This window comes from Balaenoptera ricei, chromosome 14, assembly GCF_028023285.1.
Source record: "Balaenoptera ricei isolate mBalRic1 chromosome 14, mBalRic1.hap2, whole genome shotgun sequence".
NCBI lineage: Eukaryota > Metazoa > Chordata > Mammalia > Artiodactyla > Balaenopteridae > Balaenoptera > Balaenoptera ricei.
The window spans coordinates 21352475-21371313 of record NC_082652.1 but is presented as its reverse complement, the minus strand read 5'-3'; the positions used below and the strand labels follow the sequence as shown (position 1 = coordinate 21371313).

Genomic DNA, 18839 nt, shown 5'->3' with positions numbered 1-18839 from the left:
GGGGCCACTCTTCATCGCGGTGCGCGGGCCTCTCACTGTCGCGGCCTCTCTTGTTGCGGAGCACAGGCTCCAGACACGCAGGCTCAGTAGTTGTGGCTCACGGGCCCAGTTGCCCCGCGGCATGTGGGATCTTCCCAGACCAGGGCTCGAACCCGTGTCCCCTGCATTGGCAGGCGGATTCTTAACCACTGCGCCACCAGGGAAGCCCAGGAACATGCTTCTGATCTGATTCTGCTGCTGGCTCAATCTCCCCAAGTCCCTCCTCTGTTCTGATACCTTCCTTGACTCCTGACAGCCTCCAGGATCCAGTCTGAACACCTCAGCCTCGCTTTCAGAGCCTCTGGGCCTACGCAGTCTCATCTCTCACCGTGACGCATCCTGCACCTCTGTTCTGCCTCCCCTGACTCCTGCACATCCAGCCTCTGCGCCTTTGCTTAGGCCATGCCACCTGCCAGGAATGCCCTCCCCGCCATTTCCCTCTGTTCTCAGCCTTCAAGGTCCATCTCTAACGGTACCTACTCCTTGAACCCTCCCTGGCTTCTGCCCCCCAGACAGAATCATCATCATGCTTCTCCCTCCTCTTGAACAAGAATCATCAGATGACACCCACAGAGAACATGGATGGAGTTCTTACTATGTGCCAGACACTGTGCGAAGCACTGTGTTACAGAAACTCCATAACGGCCTGTGCGGTAGATGCCACCATTATCATCCTACAGATGAGAAAGTTAAGTCCACTGTGCGGTGAGCCTTCCACCAGCCTTATTAAATCCCACGTGAGTGAGGAGGGCTTCAGAACCTTTTCTAAAATCAGAAGGCATTGCAGTTGGGTGGGGGGCCCCTGGTGGGGGAACGTGGAAGTGCTGGGCCTGGCCTAGCTCAGCCGTGCCCTAGGCTCACGTGTGGGCTCCAGGTGAGGCTTGTTCCTTCTCCAGCCTTCTCTGGGCCAATTTAAGGAGGCTTGTGGGGGGTGGGCAATGTTTCTTCTCATTATGGCTGTCCCCAGGGCGCTTCTGCATGTTGCTCGGGTCTTGCTTCTCGGTAAGGTCTGGGCAATGGGTCTACCTTGGGAGCTGGAGTGGCGGGTGGTGGGTGGCGGGTGGCGGGTGGTGGGTGGCGGGTGGCGGGTGGGGGCCCTCCTCACGCCCTCCCCACCCCTGAGCTGAGCTGAGCCTCCCTCTGCCAGTTGTGTACCTGGGGAGCCCCTGCGAGGATAACTCATCCCCCCATGCCTGGTCTGGGCCACCACAGGAGCTGGACTTGGCATCCTGGGGATACTGGGAGGAGGGGACTTCCCTCCTGATGGCCTGTGAGTCACTCTGTCAGGTGCCCTCCAACACTCAGCCCTACCTCCCAATGCGCCCTGACCTGGGAGTCCCTTGCTGCCTCCCCCACTGAGAGCCCAGGACACCAGAGCCCCAGGTTACCTCTTCCTCCTCCCTGACCTTCACCCTATGTCTGGGGAGCCAGGCTGAGCAGGAACCTCCAGAGTCCAGGGTCCTCCTTCTTAAGGTTTGAGCTGTCCAGCCAGGCCAAAATCAGGGGTAGGGGCCCACCCCCACCCTGCACCCCTGGCCTCCAGGACAGAGCTGGCATGCAGTAGATGCTCAGCAAACACTACACAACTGCCTTAAATTCTTCTCCTTTCTAAAAAACCTTTCAACTCCTTTCTGGTCCTTGGTCTGCTCTAGGCGCTCTGGGTCAAGATAATCCTTCTTCAAAGCAGCATGGCAAGGTGATCAGGAGCCCAAATGGTAAAAAGAATTAACTGGGGACCATTCAGGGATGAGTCTGCTTACACACAGGCCAGCTGCTCACACTGACACAAAGCAAGCAGTTACTGGTAGGGACGGGGTAAAGGTAAACTCAGCTTTTATTTTAATACCATTGGTATCATCCAAATCTTGCCATGTAACTTCAATCTTTAAATAGTTCTGGAAGAGCCCTTCGTTGGGAGTTTGAATCGAAGTTCTGCAGCTGATAGCTGCATGTAACTATGGGCAGATGGTAGCAGGACTTCCCAGCCTGTTTCCACATCTGTAAAATAGGGGCAGTTGTGCGGTTCATATGGGGGTATATGGAATAGCCCCTAATGGCAGCTAGGAGGATGCTCAGTGCTGGTCAAGCTTATTTGAGCAGCTTCCCTTCGGTCCTCCCATTCCCATTCCCTCCCCCTAGGGGAACTTGCTCAGGGCTTGCCCTCCAGTCTGACTGTGGGGACCCACTGGACCCCTTGACCTGTGGTGCCTCTTCATTAGCAGCTCCCCAGCACAGGCTGCTCCTTGGGTGGTAGGCAAACAGCTCGGCTGCAGCTGGCCCGTCATGAACCCTGCCTGGCCCCCCTGAAGGACCCCTCCAAGAAGTCCTCAGCCCTCAACACACAGCTCCTGCAGGTGGCCCTCCAGGTACTGCATGGTGAGGCTTGGCCTGGTGCCTATGGAGGGGATGGAGAGTGAACCCCTGAGGGCTGCCCAAGGAGGGCAGAATGTGGGCCATGTGTACCATCCTGTACCTGGCCTCAGTCTTCCACCCCTGGTGGGACAGGTGTGCACCCATTTGGTAGATGAGGCTGGGGTAAGAGAACCGAAGTTCTCTCTGAGCCTCCATCACCCCATCTGTAAAATGGGCATAACACTTCTAGGACCATTCAGGAAAGAATGGGATAATGGCTGTGATTTACCCGGCATGCAGTAGGTGCTTGTTAGGGGGTAGCTCTGGCTACGTACCAGGAATAACCCTCTTCCCTCGGGTGCCTCGCCACTTCCCTTATGTGGAAGGCTTGTGGTTGACCCTAGAAGCCCGCATCCAGCCGGTGCTAAACTGGGCCATGAAGCTCTACATGGACAAGTGTGTGAACCTGAACCGCTCTCAGAGGACATACACCCTCGTCTTCAACTGGGGGTCTGTGGGGTTTTGAGGGGTGGGGAGGGAGATGGGGGCAGATAGCTCATCCCTATCCTGGGGTCTTGCTTAGCTGGGCCACTGGTGTAATCATGTGTAGAAGTCTGTTTTTTGCACTTGGTCATTAGTAACCATTTATGGTGCCTGGCCTGAACTTGCTGGGGTCTGAAGCTGCCCACCTGGGCTGTGAGTAGCTTGGCAGAGGACAGACTGTCCTTCCCAGCCGGGGTGCAGGCCATTGAGTGGTTGCAGGGGCCTTAGAGTCTTGTCACTCGTGGCTGACTTTGTAACTTCTGCCCTTTGCTCAGGCTAAATACATCTGTCCGCAGACTCTAGTAATGGGGTGGACATTCTTTAACATGGCTTTAGGGAGCAAGAAGGTCCCAGAGTAAGCCTCTCCATGACTTCCCAGGAAACTTGTTATGGCCAGTCTCCGAGGTGATGGTCCCTTGGGATCCTTGTCTGTCTCCAGACTCTAGTAATGGGGTGGACATTCTTTAACGTGGCTTTAGGGAGCAAGAAGGTCCCACAGAGTAAGCCTTTCCATGGCTTCCCAGGAAACTTGTTACGGCCAGTCTCTGAGGTGATGGTCCCTTGGGATCCCTTGTCTGTCCCCCGGGTGCTTCTCAGTAGGCCCCGGTTCTGCCCCTTGGTCCCGGCAGAATAATGAGACACTGCGGTTCAGTGTGGAGGCCTTCATGCTCAACGATGACGTGCAAGAGGATGAGGTGAGGGCGATGCCCCAGGTCGAGGTGGATCTGGAGATTCTCTTCCTGTCACTGTGCTTCCCCTCCCAGGGCTATCTTGGGCAGAGTTGGGGGTCAGCCCAGGAAAGGAGTGCTGGATCCCCTGATAGGTTTTCCAGATTTAGCAAATCAAAATTTAGGCCTTGCAGTTAAACATGAATTTCAGATAAACAATAAATTTCTTAGTTTAAATATGTCCCAAATATTACATGAAATATATTTATACTAAAATTTTAAAGAATTAACCAAGCATCCTGTATTATCTGGCAACCCTCACCCTGAGAATGGCAGTGGGATAGGCATCCAGAGCTGGGACTTGGAACCCACAGCCCTGGATTCGGCTGAGCTCTGACCAAAAGGCAAGGCCCTGAGGGTCTCGCATTTGCATGTGCAGGAGCAAGTCTGGGATCAAGCCTGGCCCAAGGATCGCACGGGGGGCTGGGAAGGCCCACTCACCCCAGAGATTTTGATAGATGTGATTAGGATGGAGGAACCTGGGCACTGTGGCCTGTCCCAAAGGATGCTGGCAGCCTGGGGCAACTTGAAGCTTCCTTTCTTTACAGTAAGATACTTCCATCACCGGAGATACAGATGCACAAAGGACAATTAACGCTGCTTGGAGATTATCCCAAGATGACACTAGAATTTCCTGTCTGTACGTCTCTTTATAAGAGTCATACGCTACACTGACTTCTCACTTCCTTTTAAGAGCTGATCTCAATGTTAACTGTTAAATCATATATAGAACAGAAAATGAAAATCCTGAAACCCTGAGAATCACCAATCCTTGGGCATATACTAAGTTAGTGTTTTATAAAATAGGTCTGCATATGCCATGATAGAATTTGTTTTCCTCCCACTGAATATCCCATTTCTCTGCACGGGAGAATACTTTTTTTTTTGACCATGCCGCATGGCTAGTGGGATCTTAGTTCTCTGACCAGGGATTGAACCCATGCCCCCTGCGGTGGAAATGCAGTTCTAACCACTGGACTGCCAGGGAATTCCCAGGAGAATACATTTTTGTATTCTCCCATGAATGTTAACAGCTATGTAGAATTCCAGTCTGGTCGAGTTGTAACTTAACCAGTGCCCTATAGCAGAAACTACCCATGGGTTCCAATCTGCCCCTGTTCTAAACCAGGGTTGCAGTGAGGAAATGCCCATGGGTAAAGGAAAATCAGGAGAAGAATTTTCTCTCCCTCTAAGGACCTATTATGGGCTGGGGCTGTGACAGTCACAGGCTGACCTGGCTTCTCCCTGCAGTGCCCAGTTGGATAAATGAGGCATAACGTAGTTCAACACAAGTGGTTGTGTTGGGGGGCATGGGAGCTCAAGAGGAGCCCTCTCACCTGGGGCTGGGGGCCTAGGTTCTTCCTTAAGTATATACCATCTGCTGGCTGAGCATCTGGAGTTGGAAGAGACCCTTTGAGCCTGGCCAGAAATCCTGTTTTTACAACACCACCTCCTACAGGTGAATACTTCCTGTTTCAAGCTGTGGGAACCTGGGCAAACTCCTTCCCCATTTCTCTGAAATGAAAGTGTTGGCCGCCATAACGCACAGGCCTTGGGTTCTGGAAGCTGGGTAATTGGGAGAGATGAAAGGCCTCAGCTAGCTCCGTAGCTGGATGCTTCACCCACATCATGGGAAATCCTTATCCTGGAAATGTAGGTGGCCTCTCCTTGGTACAGGAAAACCAGGAAAAGGACTGAGAGGACTGGTCCCACCACCATCCAGGTTCACAGACACTCGTTTGTGGTCCTGTCCCCTCTGCCCTGTCCCATCTCCAGCTTCCCTGCCTGCTCCTGGCTTTTCTTTTTTTACCTTGATGAGTAACTGTGGGCTCAGGGTCACTTCTAGCTACCCCGCACGGCCTGCCCCACACCACTGGGCAGCCCTGAGGTGCTTCCCGGCCTCCTGTAAGACGTGGAAGGACTTGCTGGCAGTGCTTCTGGCCGTCAGCTGCGTCACTCTGCTGTAGATCCCGATCCTGCTGTCCCTGAGGAAGGTGCTGGAGGCTTTCCAGCTGAGCTGCCCTCGAGGTTGGCTGGGGAACACACTGAGGCGGGCCTGGACCAGGCCAGACACCGAGGAGAGGCAGCCTGTGGCCAGGGCAATGGAGAGACCGTCTTTGGAGGAGGAGACTGATGGAGTGTCCCAGACAACCGCTGAGGAAATCAGGGAGTCAGGGGGCCCTTCAGAAGACCACTAAATCACCCTTTATATACACACAATAAAGCTTTCTACTTCTCTAGTGCTCTGGTCTTAACTCCCTCTGGTACTTGTGTGTGTTTGTACCATGTGCTGGGGGGCAAAGCTGACCTTAACTGTGTGATGTGAAAGTGGATTCTCTGGAAAGGCTGCAGCAGTGCTGGGTTCCTGGGGAAGAGGATGGGGTCTGGTGCCTAATTAGCATCAGGACAGAAGGTTGCCCTGGACTGGGGTCTACAAGGTTAACTGGCCCAGACTTTCGGCCTCAGCTGCCAAATTTGAACCCCCTCTTTTAAGGGAAACAGGCTGTGGTCACCATCTTTGCCTCCCAAGGGCAGCTGAGGTCTTTCCTTCCCCGTCTCTTCCCTGGCATTTCTGGGCTGTGGGAACTGGGAGTTCACTTCCCTTCGCACACAGTGGGGAGCCTGCAGTCCTCGGTCTTCCTGCCACTATACTGGTTACTGACTGCTGCTGGAATGAGGGGGCCCATTAGCCAAGGCTAAGTGGGGTCTCCTTCCCTCCCCAGCCACCTCCTGGACACTCAGAACTGGAGCAAAGCATCCTGCCCCTGGGTGAGACTGGAGACCTGGAGGCTGGGAGCTGGAGGGCTGCTTCCCACCGACTGTGGCTACGGAGTAGGAGTGGGTTTGCTTTAGCTGGGCATCCACAGGTACCAAGGGGCACTTTTTGGTTCTTGGCTCCAGTCCTAGCCTAAGCTCTCTGCGCTGCCCCTGCCTCCTGGTAGCAAGTTCCCCCTTTGTTCAAAATGGGGTCTGTGAGCTGCAGTAGAGGAGCTTAGACAAATGCAGATAATCCAACAGAACTGCTCACAGCTGCCTCAGCCTCAAGGGTGCAAAGGGTCCACCCCTTCATCCTCTGCCCCTGCTGCAGCCTGGGGGTGGGGTCTTTACCTCAAGGGGCAAGGGTGAGACCCCCTGTCCCTCCACGCTGTATCCCTGGGGCTGAGCCATCCTCCCCCCATGACATCCTTGCCCCAACTGCAGCTGCTGCCACCATCTTCCAAGAGTATGAACCCATCCTCCTCTTCTCTGCCTCCCCGCCTCCCTCTCCTCTCTCTCATTCCTTATTTGTAGGGTGGCCAGATAAAATATAGGACACTCAGTTACATTTTAGTTTCAGATAAACAATACATTTTAAGTATGTCCCAAGTATTGCCTTTTTTCTTCTTCTAAATCTGACAACCTTTCTTCTTTTCCTCCTTCCTATCCACACCCCCACCCCAGACCCCACCTCAGAGAGTCGGCAGTCTTGTCCTGTTCTGGCAAGTTGCTGCAGTAACGTGAATTAGTGGTGGGAGGAGGGTGCCTTTAGCTCCAGTCCTATTTCTGCCACCCATGGGCTGAAGGAAACAAGGCCAGTGCATTTTGGGAGCTGTTTTTCATCTATAAAATGCGTCCATAAGTGCAGATGGAAAGTACTAGCTGCTGTTGAACATTAGCTTGATTAGTCTAAGAGTCAGGCCTCCTGTTCTGCCCATGGGTGGGCTCACCCCAGCGGGCTCGGCCCTCAGCTCATTCCCAAGGAATCTCAAGTCCTTTGGTTCCCAACCATCCACAGTCTCTGTGTAATTCGACGACTCCTGTCAAGAGATGTGTCAGGACCTGGGGCTCAAGCCAGCAGCTCCATGTCCCTGAGGCCATGTCCCTGGAGCAAGAACGTCCTGGGGCCCTGGTGTCTCCTCTAGTCACCCAGGGTCTTGGTGGATGGCAAGAGGCCATGCTTCTCAGAGGCCATGCAAACAGTGGACCGGATGCTGGGCTTTGAAGCACAAGCCCTGCCCCCTCTGCTGTGAGTTTCCTTGGAGGAGCTGCTTAATTAGCATTGTGGGTCTCCATTGTTCCAGCTGCCCAATGGGCATAACACCTCCTCTGCCCACAAACTGAGATTGGAGAGGGTGACATCCAAGACACTTCCACTGGACGATCTAGGACAAACAAGTCATTCCTTCTCTCCTTCTCTGTAAAAGTAGGGTCTTAGGAAGCAGTATTATAGGGCAATTAAGAGCAATGTCTTTAGAGTGAAAAAAAAAAAAAAAAACAGGTCTTGGATCTGCCACTTAAGAGGGCATGGGTTCGATCCCTGGTCAGGGAACTAAGATCCCGCAAGCTGTGTGGCGCAGCCAAAAAAAGAAAAAAAAAAAAAAGAGTTGTATGATGTTGGGTGAGTGACTTCACCTCTCTGAGCCTTGGTTTCCTTATGCATAGGTGACCATGATACGTGGCCTCAGGGCAGGCCTGAGAGTGAAATGGGCTAAACTCATAAAGCACTTGGCACTGTGTTTGGTACATAGAGAGCACTCACCGAATGACAACTGTGGGTTTTTTTTATTATCGCCAGGCAGCAGCTAGAGCCAGATGTGACTTCCTTTGCTTCTAGCAAAGTGCCTTTAATTGCTTAAAACATAAGCTGTGAGTTGCAAGGGAAGGCGGCGAGGGTGGTAGAGATGGGTTGGGGAAGCTGTGTGCTCTGAGTCAGACGAAGCCTTCTCTAGGCAGCTCCTACCTACCCAAGGGGGCAGCCACTGCCATAGATCTGGGGGCTGGGTCCCCTGGGTCTCCAAGAGAGTCCACCCCCTCCACGGCTCTGTCCCTGTCCGAGGTGCTGAAATCTCCCCTAGTACTTCTTATCTTGCACACCCATGAATCACTTGCTCCCTACCTCCATTCAACTTCACAAGTATATATTGAGCATATACTACATAAGGAGTAGCAGTAAAAAGAATTTAGATACATCTCCAACCCAGGTTGCTGATAACTCATGGAGAAAAAATTCAAGCACACAAATGCCTCAGAAGTGAGGACAAAGGCTAGGAGACTCGTTTTGCTATTTTTTGGGTTTCAGGGACAGCCACTTGTTTTTACCCTTGCTTCTTCCTTTTCTGCAACCTCGGCATTCTCCAAAGCTGTGCCTCTCGTACCTTTCCTGACCTGACCACAGCATATGCATTTTCCCCAAGACAGCCTTTTCTTTACTTACTAGTGTCACAGAGTCAAGAGGACTACTGAGCAATTTCTGGGGGAAGAGTAGGATATATAGACCAAAAGCAGAGGGTCAGGGGTCTCTGGGAAGTGAGGGAGCTGCCTAGACAGGGGTGAGCTCCTTGTCGTATTTCTGCATGCCCTCATCCGGGAGCAGCACCTACACTGTGTAGCTGACCTTCTTGGTGTGGACAAAGCTATAGGTGTTGTCAAAGCGCAGGACATCTGGGGGGACAGATGGACAGATGGGTAGTTTGGCCTGGCTTCACACTCCCTGCGCCCTGCCCTGGCCATGGGGGAGAACGGGCTGTGTTCCCACCTGTTGTGTTTGCCAAGCTGGACCAAGTTCCCCCGACTCCTGTTCCCTTCCCCATGGGAACTGTCATTCCTGAGCAGGGCCTGTAAACAGAAACTGACCTCCTCCTGGCATGTGCCCAGCCTGGCTTTAGTTGCACCAACTGGCAATGAGAACAATAGCCACTGCCTCCCATTGTGTCCACACCTGGACAGTCACATGACAGGTGTGCCAGGGGGGCATTTCGGCACATCAGAGGCCTCCCAGGCCCCTTGATGAAGTGGGGTGCAGGGCGAGGCCTGTGCATGCCTTCTGCCTCATTACAGGCACCCGAGAGGTAGGAGTAGCCTCTGCTTCACAGGTGAGCAAACCTGTGCTCAGTAAGACTTTTTGCTCAGGGTTATGCAGCTACCACGAGGCTGAAGTGGGACCCTGGTACCACACTCAGCTGTGTGGCTCTGGGCAAGTTGATTTACCTCTCAGAGCCCCAGTTTCCTCCTGGGGAATGTCACTGCCCTATTGTCCCTTGCCTGTGTCCTGCGGCCTGAGTGCTCTCAACCCCTTCTGTCTCTGGCTCTTGGCACACGATAGGTGCTCTCAAGTGTGGACCGAATGAGTGACTGTATGGATGAATGGCACTGACCTAGGGTGTATGTCCGTGAGGGGGGTGGTCACTACCCCTCTGTTTCTTCCTATAAACCATGGCACAGGTGGCTCCAACCTTCCAGGTCTGGGGCCCAGCCAGGGCAGACTTACAGACGCCAGCTTCCGTGCAGGTGAGGCTCCCATCCTCGGGCACCAGGTGGGCGTTGTAGCGCTGGCTGCGCTGCACCTCCGTCATCTCCCCAGCCCGTTGCCACTCCCCCATCTTGGTCTTTAGGAAAACCCCGAAGCCGATGTCTGCACCGTCCGATGAGAACTGACACCTGTGTTGGGGGAAGGAGGGGAACAGGTCGCTGCTCAGGCTGAAGGGTCCCTGAGGGGCTAGGGCCCAGCCAGGGGTGGGTCGGTGGCCTGTTCCTTACCTGAGGACACAGCCTGGGAACAGGATCTCGTACTCCACCTGGTGCGAGGAGCTGCGGCTGATCTGCACCAAGTGCTCGTACTGAGTCTTCACCTGGTCCCGCATGTACATGGACTTGGGGATCTCCCCACCATAGTTGATTTGCAGACACAGAGCAAGATGGGCTTGCTCCCCCCCTCTTGCATTGTTCATGCTGTTTCTCCTGCCTGAGGTATTTCCCCATCTCCTGGAAGTATCCTGCTCATCCTGTCCTCCCCTACCCATCCCCCCACCCTGGGAAGCCTCCTGTGTCCCTCCATCCTCAATCAGGGCCTCTTCTGGGAACTTCCCCTTCCAGCTCATCCCTCTGGGTCAAAATTTCCCCATTTCTTGTTTGCCTGCACAGCTGCTGAGAGCTCTGTTAGGGCAGGGCTGGGACTAACTCAATACCTGGCTCACAGGGGTTTCTCCATAGCCATTTGTGGAATGAATGAGTGGGTGAGAAAGGAACCCAGCTCTACTCCTCTACCCTCCCCTGTTCTGGGGCTCTTCATACCTTAGTTAAATATTTGGGGTCCCCATCTGGGTCGGTCAGGGCCCCCCCAAACTGGGCAGGCAGTTCCTCAGGACTGATGAGTTTCAGCAAACCTTCCTTCCAGTTGTCTGTGGGGAGAGGGGTTGAAGGGTGACTATTGAGCATGGAGGGGACCCATCAGCCCCCCTCCTACCAGGAGGACCTGACCTTGGGGAGAAGCCCTACAGGAGCTAGGCTGCCAGGGCCCATTCCCTAGGCCCCCAGGCCTTAGGCTGCAGAAATGTCTTCCAGCATTGTGTTGCTATAGAAACATCTTTTCCCTGGCTGATGGGTTTGCACATTTTTGAGGGTCTCCCAGTCATGAGCAGTCAAGATTAGAGTTGTTTAATTGTTTCAAGGAGCCTAATGAGGTCAAGGACCATGTCAGGGGCCACACTGTGTGCAAGTGGCATACACAAGTCAGACCTCTGGGTGGAGAGGGACAGCCCTGGGTCTTTGAAAGGACCTCCCCCTCTCTGCTGCTTAATCACCACAATCATAATGCCCGTTATTGTTCTTCATGCCCTATGCAAAGCTCTAAGTGTTCTGGATCCTGGGGTGTCACCATGGCCCCAGCCCTATAACCAATTCAAGTTATCCCCTGCTGTGGCCATGGGAGATACCAGTGGGATGAGAAGAAAGACCATAATGCCTGGCATCTCACAGCCAAATGCACAGAACCCTGTGCACCACCAAATGGGGCAGAGGCCTGGATGTGGGTCTGGAGTGTGGCAGTTACCCACACTGCTCCAGAATTTGGGGGCTACCTGTGATCCACCCAGCTCCCTACCCCAGTGGATCTAAGCAGAGGCAGAGACTCAGGTATCAGAAAGGGAGAGAAAACAGGGATTTGTTAGATTCATCCCCATCCCCCTGGATCCTCAGATCTCCTGATTTGATGATCTGATCATTCTGATTATGAGATGTTATCCTCCAAGCTCAGGGTCACCAGTTGAGTTTAAGAAGTATTTCTCTTCTCTATTTCTTTTTTTCTATCATTAAAACATTTTTTTTTGCCCACTTATAAAGGTAATACATGTAATTCTGAAAGTTTAGAAAGTACAGAAATATAAAAAAAAATTATAAACCACCTGATTTCTTGCTAACCACAAAATTATTTTGTTGTATTTCCTTCTAGAAATATATTCTTGTTTTTATAAAAATAAGACCATACTATCCACACCACTTTATAATCTATTTTTCTTTTAACTTAATGACATTTCCCATGACATCAAATCACTTTTCATGGCTGCCCAATAATTCATCAAATGGATGCATTGTTATTTACTTATCCAGTCCCTTCTTACTGAGCATTCCTTCTCTGAATCACTTCTCCTCTTCCTGCTCTTCTTCCTCATCCTCTTCAGCCCAAATTGCCTTCAGAAGCACTGAGGCGATGAGTGTTGAAAAGAAACTGATGCCCATAGCCCAGAGGTTGACTAGCAACCAAACTGAAACTGATAAGGAGAAAGATGTGGAGGCTTTAGTCACCAAAGATGCATGGCAGGAAGTAAGACAGAGGTAACAGGATAGACTCTATAGTGTAAGGCCCATTTCATCTTTGAGAAGGAGGAGCCTCTGACTTTAGGTGATGTGTGGATCTCTGGAGAGGTTGATGGACCAAACTTACTCCAAAGTTCATACGTAGAGCTTAGGCGATGGAGCTGGAATTACTTATTTCCCAACACTATAATTTTCCTGTGAGTGTCCTCACTCAAGAAGGGCTTCATGAGGTTGTATCCCACAGGGAACAGTTTGGTGGCTGGAGAGATATAAGCAAGTATAATGGGGAAAAGATAATTCCACTGGGCCACTCTCTGCATAACAGTCATAGCCAACAATGTGGAGGAATCATGAGTTACCTTGGCAAGTTCCAATGCCCTGCATCTGACAAACCATCCAACCAACTGGTCAACTAAAACAACAAGCAGCCAACTAACCAACCACCCAATCAATCATTCAATGTATCAAACAGCCAGCAAACCAGCCAAAAAATAGCCAATCAATTCACCTTCTCACCAACCCATCAATCAGCCTACCAATCAAAGAGCCAACCTACCAAATAGTCAAACAACCAATCAACATGTCAGCCAATCAGTAAACCAATCAGCTAATTAAACAACCAGCTAACTGCCCAACCAACCGCCTTTTCCAGTCAGTCAACCATTCAAATAACCAACCAGCCAACCATTCAAACAACCAGCAATCAACCATCCAAGATACAGCCAAGCAACAAATCAGCCAACCAACCAACCAATCTCCCAACTAGCCACTCACCCACATAGGCAATCAAAATGCTAACTAGTCACTCGGTCAGTCTACCAAGCTAACAGCTATCCAACCAGACAACCAGATATCCAGCTAGCCACCAGTCAACCAGCCAGCTAAACAACTGGCCAAATAGACAACAAACTAAGCAATGAATCAACCAGTTAACCATCAAACATACATCCATCTTTCTATCCACCCACCCACCCAAACAACCACCACCCAAATACCTACTGAGTTTCCACCTGGCCCCAGGCCTGTGAGGGATACAACAGAAGTGGAGAATCAGAGGCCCTGCCTTCAAGGAGCAGACAACCCAAGGAAAACAGGATGAATACACACAAGACAACTGGAGGCCCCAGAAAGCAGTTGACAGGAAAGGCCAGACTGAGCTGCACCAGCTGCCAGTGCCAGAGGCAGTTTGAGGAGGGAGAGATCAACATGGGTGGGAAAGGTGAGGGGGGATTCCTGGAAGAACTGAGGTTGGAGCTGCCTCTTCTTGCAGTAAAGCCAACCATAGAAGTTACCATTTATGGAGAAGTTACTCTGTTTCAGGCACTCTGATTTGCATGCAGCCAAGCAACCAACCTGCCTCACTGCTATCCAGGGAAAAAGGTGCTAGTATTGTCCCCAGGGTGCAGATAAGGAACTGGAGGCACAGGGGACTGAAGTCACCTGCCACACACCTTCCACAATGAGCATGAACTTCAGGGTCTCTGGGTAATTCTCTTCAAGGAGGTCAAAGAACTGTGGAACCAAGAAAGACCCCATGAGAGCCCACACCTCTTCTCCTCCTACCCCCATTCCCTTTGCAACCTCCCCTCTGGAGGATTCAGAGGGCTGTGGAGGGTTTCCCTTCTTTCTATCACCTCTATGGCCCCTGGAGGAAATCTCACCCCAGACTATTGCAACCATACCCTAATAGTAATTACACAACAATAATCATTTTTAGAGCAAATGTTATAGCAACGGTAGTATATAATAATAATTTATGTAATAGTAAATAAAACGTTTACTGTTTATTAAACGTTCACTATTTGCCAAGCACTTGTGTATACACTTTACATAACAACTCACTGAAATATCCCTACATCCCTTTGAAGTGCAATCAGTATCCCCATTTTGTAAGTGAGGAAAATGAAGCATGGAGGGATAAAGTGACTCCCCTGAGTCACAGAGCTAGGGATGACAGGGCTGGGCGGGGTTTGTCTGAAGCTGGCCCCTATGGTCTCAGTACAGTGTTGTCCCTGAGGCCTGCTCTGTGGGATCTTCCAGCGAACATATCTTTGGGTCCTGAGCTGCAGGGATGGGGCCCAGGAAGGCCACCACCTTTTACCAGATCCTGGCTCTGAGTGAGCAGCAAGGTCACAGCAGGCCAAGCTGGTCGTTAAAGCAAGCAGGGGTGCCCAGGGGCCTTTCCCCACCTCCTGGTACACTTCCACCAGGGGTTTCCAGAAGTGCTTCAGCCCCAGGCCTTCACAGTCAAATATCATCACGATGGTCTCAATTTTCCTCCCCAGCTGTGAGGATGAGAGCAAGGATCAGGGTGCAGGCTCAGAACTTGGGAGATGGTGACCCCAGCACATGACCCTTCAGGGCTTCTCCCAGATTCCTACTCTGCCCTCAGATGAATGAGTGGACAAAACAGTGAATGCATTTACCACCCATCCATCCACCATCCATCCATCATCCATCACCCATCATTCATCATCCATCCACCCATCATGTCTATCCATCCATCCATTAATTGACCCACCCACTCATCAGTTCACCCATCCATCCCTTCATACTGCTGTTTATTCAGCCAATCATCCCTCTATTTGTCCAACTAATATTTATTAAGCACCTATTTTGAGCCAGACACTGAAAGTATAGCATGTAGCTCAATAATCCAGAGTTCTTGTCCTTAAAGAGTTCACAGTCTGGTTGGGGAGACTGACAAGCAACCAGATCCCCATGGTCCTGAAGTGAGAGCTGGACAACATGGGAGCTGTGGAAACACACGTTAACCCAGACGGGGGCCTCAGAGAAAGTGACAGTTTGAGACCTGAAAGATAGATAGGAGAGAGCCAAGGAAGTGTGGGACGGAAGTGTGTGTGCTGGAGGTCGGGTTATCCAGACAGAGGAACAACAGGGGCAAAGACTCAGAGGGAATAACAGTAGCTAGCATTCTGAGAAATATGAATTAGGCCCTGTATGCCAGCCATATACTTGCATTATCTAATTTAATCTTTGCGACCATTATTATTGTCCCTGTTCTATAGGTGAGGAAACAGGCTCAGAGAGGTGAGGTAACTTTCCAAGGTGGCAAAGTTACCACCACCAAAGTTACCACTTTCCAAGGTGGCAAACTCTTCCAGCTCGGGGAAGCGGCAGAGCTGGTGTTTGACCACAGAGCCCTCTGACTGACAGCAGAGAGCACAGGGGTGTTCCTGGGACCACGTCCCCTGGCAGCCTCACCCGCTCTGTCTGCAGGTCACACTCGCGCAGGATGCACTCACAGTCCCTCATCTTGGTCTTGAGCAGGTCCTGCTTGGTGACGGAGAAAAGCAGGCCCTTGGGGTCAAGTGGCCCGATGATGTCATACCACACAGGGCAGCCGTCATGGTCATAGCCACACAGGGCCCCAGGCATGTACTTCTGGATCACCTGGGCATGGACAAACACACGAAACTTGGCATCATGCACTTCCCAGAGATACCCAGACCAGGCTGCCGTGGGTGGCCTGAGCCAACACACACCGTGGTACAAGCACTGTCTCTCTGCTGGAGGGCGGCACTACTGTCCAGGTGAGAAAACTGAGGGGCTTGCAGGAGGGGGTCTTGCTCACAGCAGGTACATGGCCAAGGCAGGTCTCAGCCATGCCTGCTTGAGGCCTCTGGGCTCCTTAGTTCTGCCCCCAGTGTCTCCCGTGTCCCTTTCCATGGGAAGGAGTTGGGCTTAGTGATGAAGAACATGTATTCTGAAGGTCACAGACCTGGTTCAAAAACAGATGCTACTGCTTCCCTCCTGTGCATCCTTGAGCAAGTGATGCCACCTATCTGAGCCCCATTCCCCCTCCTCTGTTGGGGAAAGTCCCCAAGATCACACAGTGCCTGACTCAGAGCTTGTGCTCCACAAATGAAACTAGGACCACTGCTTTACTAAGACGCCAGTGGTGGGACTCTTCTCTCCAACTTCTTGCTGAGCTAAGTTTCTTTCCCACCTAGACAGGATGCTTTCACCAAGGCCCTAGGGGTGAGAGCTCAGATCCACGAGCTAACTGTGGTGGTGAAGAGCCTGGATTTGGAGGACAGACAAGCTTGAGCTCAAATCCCAGCTCCACCTTGGGGCTGTGGGACTTTGGGTGGGCTGTTTAACCACTGCTGGGCTTCAGTGTCCTCATGTGTACAATGGGGACAATGGTACCCACCTCATGGGGTTGTGAGGATTAAATGAGATCATGCAGATAAAGTCTTAACTCAGGCTTGGACCTCATAAGCCCCCAGGAAATATTCATAATTATTACAGGAGAGGTGCCTGCACACTCATGGTCTTTGCTACCCTCCACTCATGGTCCCGATGATCCAGAGACTGCTCGGGTGGTAAGTCTGTAAGAGACTGGGGGGTGTGTGGGTGTTGGCTCACCTCGGGGGGCTGCCAATCAGTATGTGGTCAATGTCCATGGTCTTCCGGAACTCCATGTACTGAAAGGGAGTTGAGTGGTAAGATCTCACTGGGCTCCCAGCACCCCTGAGGAGGGGCTGGAGGTAGGGGCTGGAGGCAGGGATTGCCCCCACAAAGCCCCTTGCCAAATTTCCAGGGAGGGGGATGGGTCTCACCTTGTGGAACATGGCCTCTGATTTCTGCAGGTCGAAATTCTGAGCTGTGAGAAGATGGAAAGAAGGCATGAGGTGGGAAAGAGGTTGCCTTGCAGTCATCTTGCCCTGGTCCTGGGCAGTGGGGGGCTATGGAGGGCAGTGGGGGGCTATGGAAGGCACTGAGGGCCTGGGTGGGACCTCCCTTTCCTGTCCCCTCCCCTCTCCTGCATCTGAACATGTGAAGCAAGATGGTGTGGTCGGATCCTGAGAGCCTTGGGTCCTTCTGGAGCAGCTGGGACAAGGGCCCTCTCACTGCCCCCTCACCCTGACCTCCCCCACCTCTGCCCTCACCTCAGAGCCAGCGCAGAAGGAAATAGTCATCTGGGTTGGGCAGGGCAGGCAACACATCCTGGACATTTTCTCGGAACTGGAAGAGAGACGTTGATTGAAGAGGTTTTCACACTGAGCCTTGGCCCCAGACTCAGTGATTGTTTTCATCTTGCCTCCTTCTCTTCCAGTGCAGTCTGGCCCACAGTGATGGAGGATGGGTGGGTGGATGGATGGGTAGGTGAATGGAAGGAAGGATACATGGGTGAGTAAATAAGAAAGAAGAAAGAATGGATGGATGGATGGGAAAAAAAGGAAGGACAAATCAATGAATAGTGGATGGACAGAAGGAGAGATGGGTGTGTGAGTAGATAGATAGACGGGTGGGTGGGAGTAGGAGGATGGATGGAAGAAAAGATAAATGGGTGGATGGGTGGGTAAGTAGATTGGAGTATGAATGTATTCTTAGTTCTTTTCATGTGTTAGCCCACCAAGGCTTCTGTCTTTTTTTCCATCCCATTTTCTACAAAAACATGGTTAGTGATTATCCATCCTCTTCCCCATTGACCGTGGGGATGACAACACACTCTACTCCATCTCTCAGCTCTTACAGACAGGTCATCTTTCAGGGTCCTGGGGAGTGAAAGGGAACACAGTCAGAGTGCAGACCATCAGCATCTTCAGCTCCCACCTAAGGGGAGATGGGGAGGGGCATGTCAGGTAAAGGTCTCTGGGTCTGGCTCCTGGATGAGAAGTCAGGCTTGATCTGGCACCCACACTATTGCCCGGAAGTGGTGCTGTTCCCTCAACCTCTGCCCTGGACAGGGCTGATGTCACCGGGCACTGGGAGACCCAACCCTGGGTGAGGTGATGGCAAAGAGACAATGTCAAGGACATGCTGAGCCAACAGAGTGGGGCAGTGTTCCGGCCACCGCCCTCCCTCCTCCTCTCAGCCCTTTTCCCCTGGCTCTCACCTTGGCCAGGGTCTCTGCATGCTTGGGGCTCAGGTCTCCGACTCGGCCACCCATGGTGCTGGGTGAGGCTGGAGGAGTGGAGGCCACTGCAGGCAGAGGCCAAGCCTGGTCTGTGGTCCTGACCAAGCAGAGCCTTTTGCCCCCCGTCCTGGGCATGGCTCCAGGCACCTCCTCCTTGGCCAACTGTTGGGTTGCACATTACATAATTGGGATTAAGTGAGGTCCCGTGCTTGGCTCTGGGATAATTTAGGGTGGGGGGAGGCAGGTAGGCATGGCAGGGCGTGTCAGAGGTCCCCTGCCAGGTGGAAGAGGCTGGGAGGAAATAAGGCTGGCTTCCCATGGCATGGGGGTCCAGGCTAGGTACCTGTAGAACCCCCCTCAGTGCTCCCCAGGCCTCCAGGGAAGGGGGGATTTCAGGGGGAGTGAGGACTGCTCCCTGCAGGCACCCCTTCTCTCCGACCCTCAGTCTCCCCATCTCACTAAGGAAGAGACCCCGCACCTACGGTTCTGCAAGCATCACCCTCACCCTGCTCTGATGGCTAGGAGTCAGGGACTTAGTCTAGTAAACAGTTCATTCACTTTGTCGGGGTGGGAGGCTCATGTCTTTTTGCAACAAATGTCCATATTCAAGAGGAGACAGGCTGGGGCAGAAAAATGGAACTCGAAAGGTGTCCTTGCTAAAGGTTTTTTTTTCCCACAGGGCTGATGCTGCTTTTCCTGTCTTTCAAATTCTATCCTGT

General features: G+C 52.2%; 1 protein-coding gene across 1 annotated transcript; it reads right to left on the bottom strand.

Annotated features, from left to right (window-relative positions):
- Window positions 1-8894: 8894 nt before the first annotated feature.
- Window positions 8895-18153, bottom strand: LOC132347278 (SEC14-like protein 3). The gene is given in 13 exon segments (XM_059893670.1): window positions 8895-9083; window positions 9910-10079; window positions 10179-10345; window positions 10713-10819; window positions 12409-12492; window positions 13685-13745; window positions 14423-14518; window positions 15459-15647; window positions 16626-16645; window positions 16648-16684; window positions 16820-16863; window positions 17150-17225; window positions 18100-18153. Coding segments are annotated over 13 exon segments (1227 nt in total). The 3' UTR covers window positions 8895-8961.
- Window positions 18154-18839: the final 686 nt, after the last annotated feature.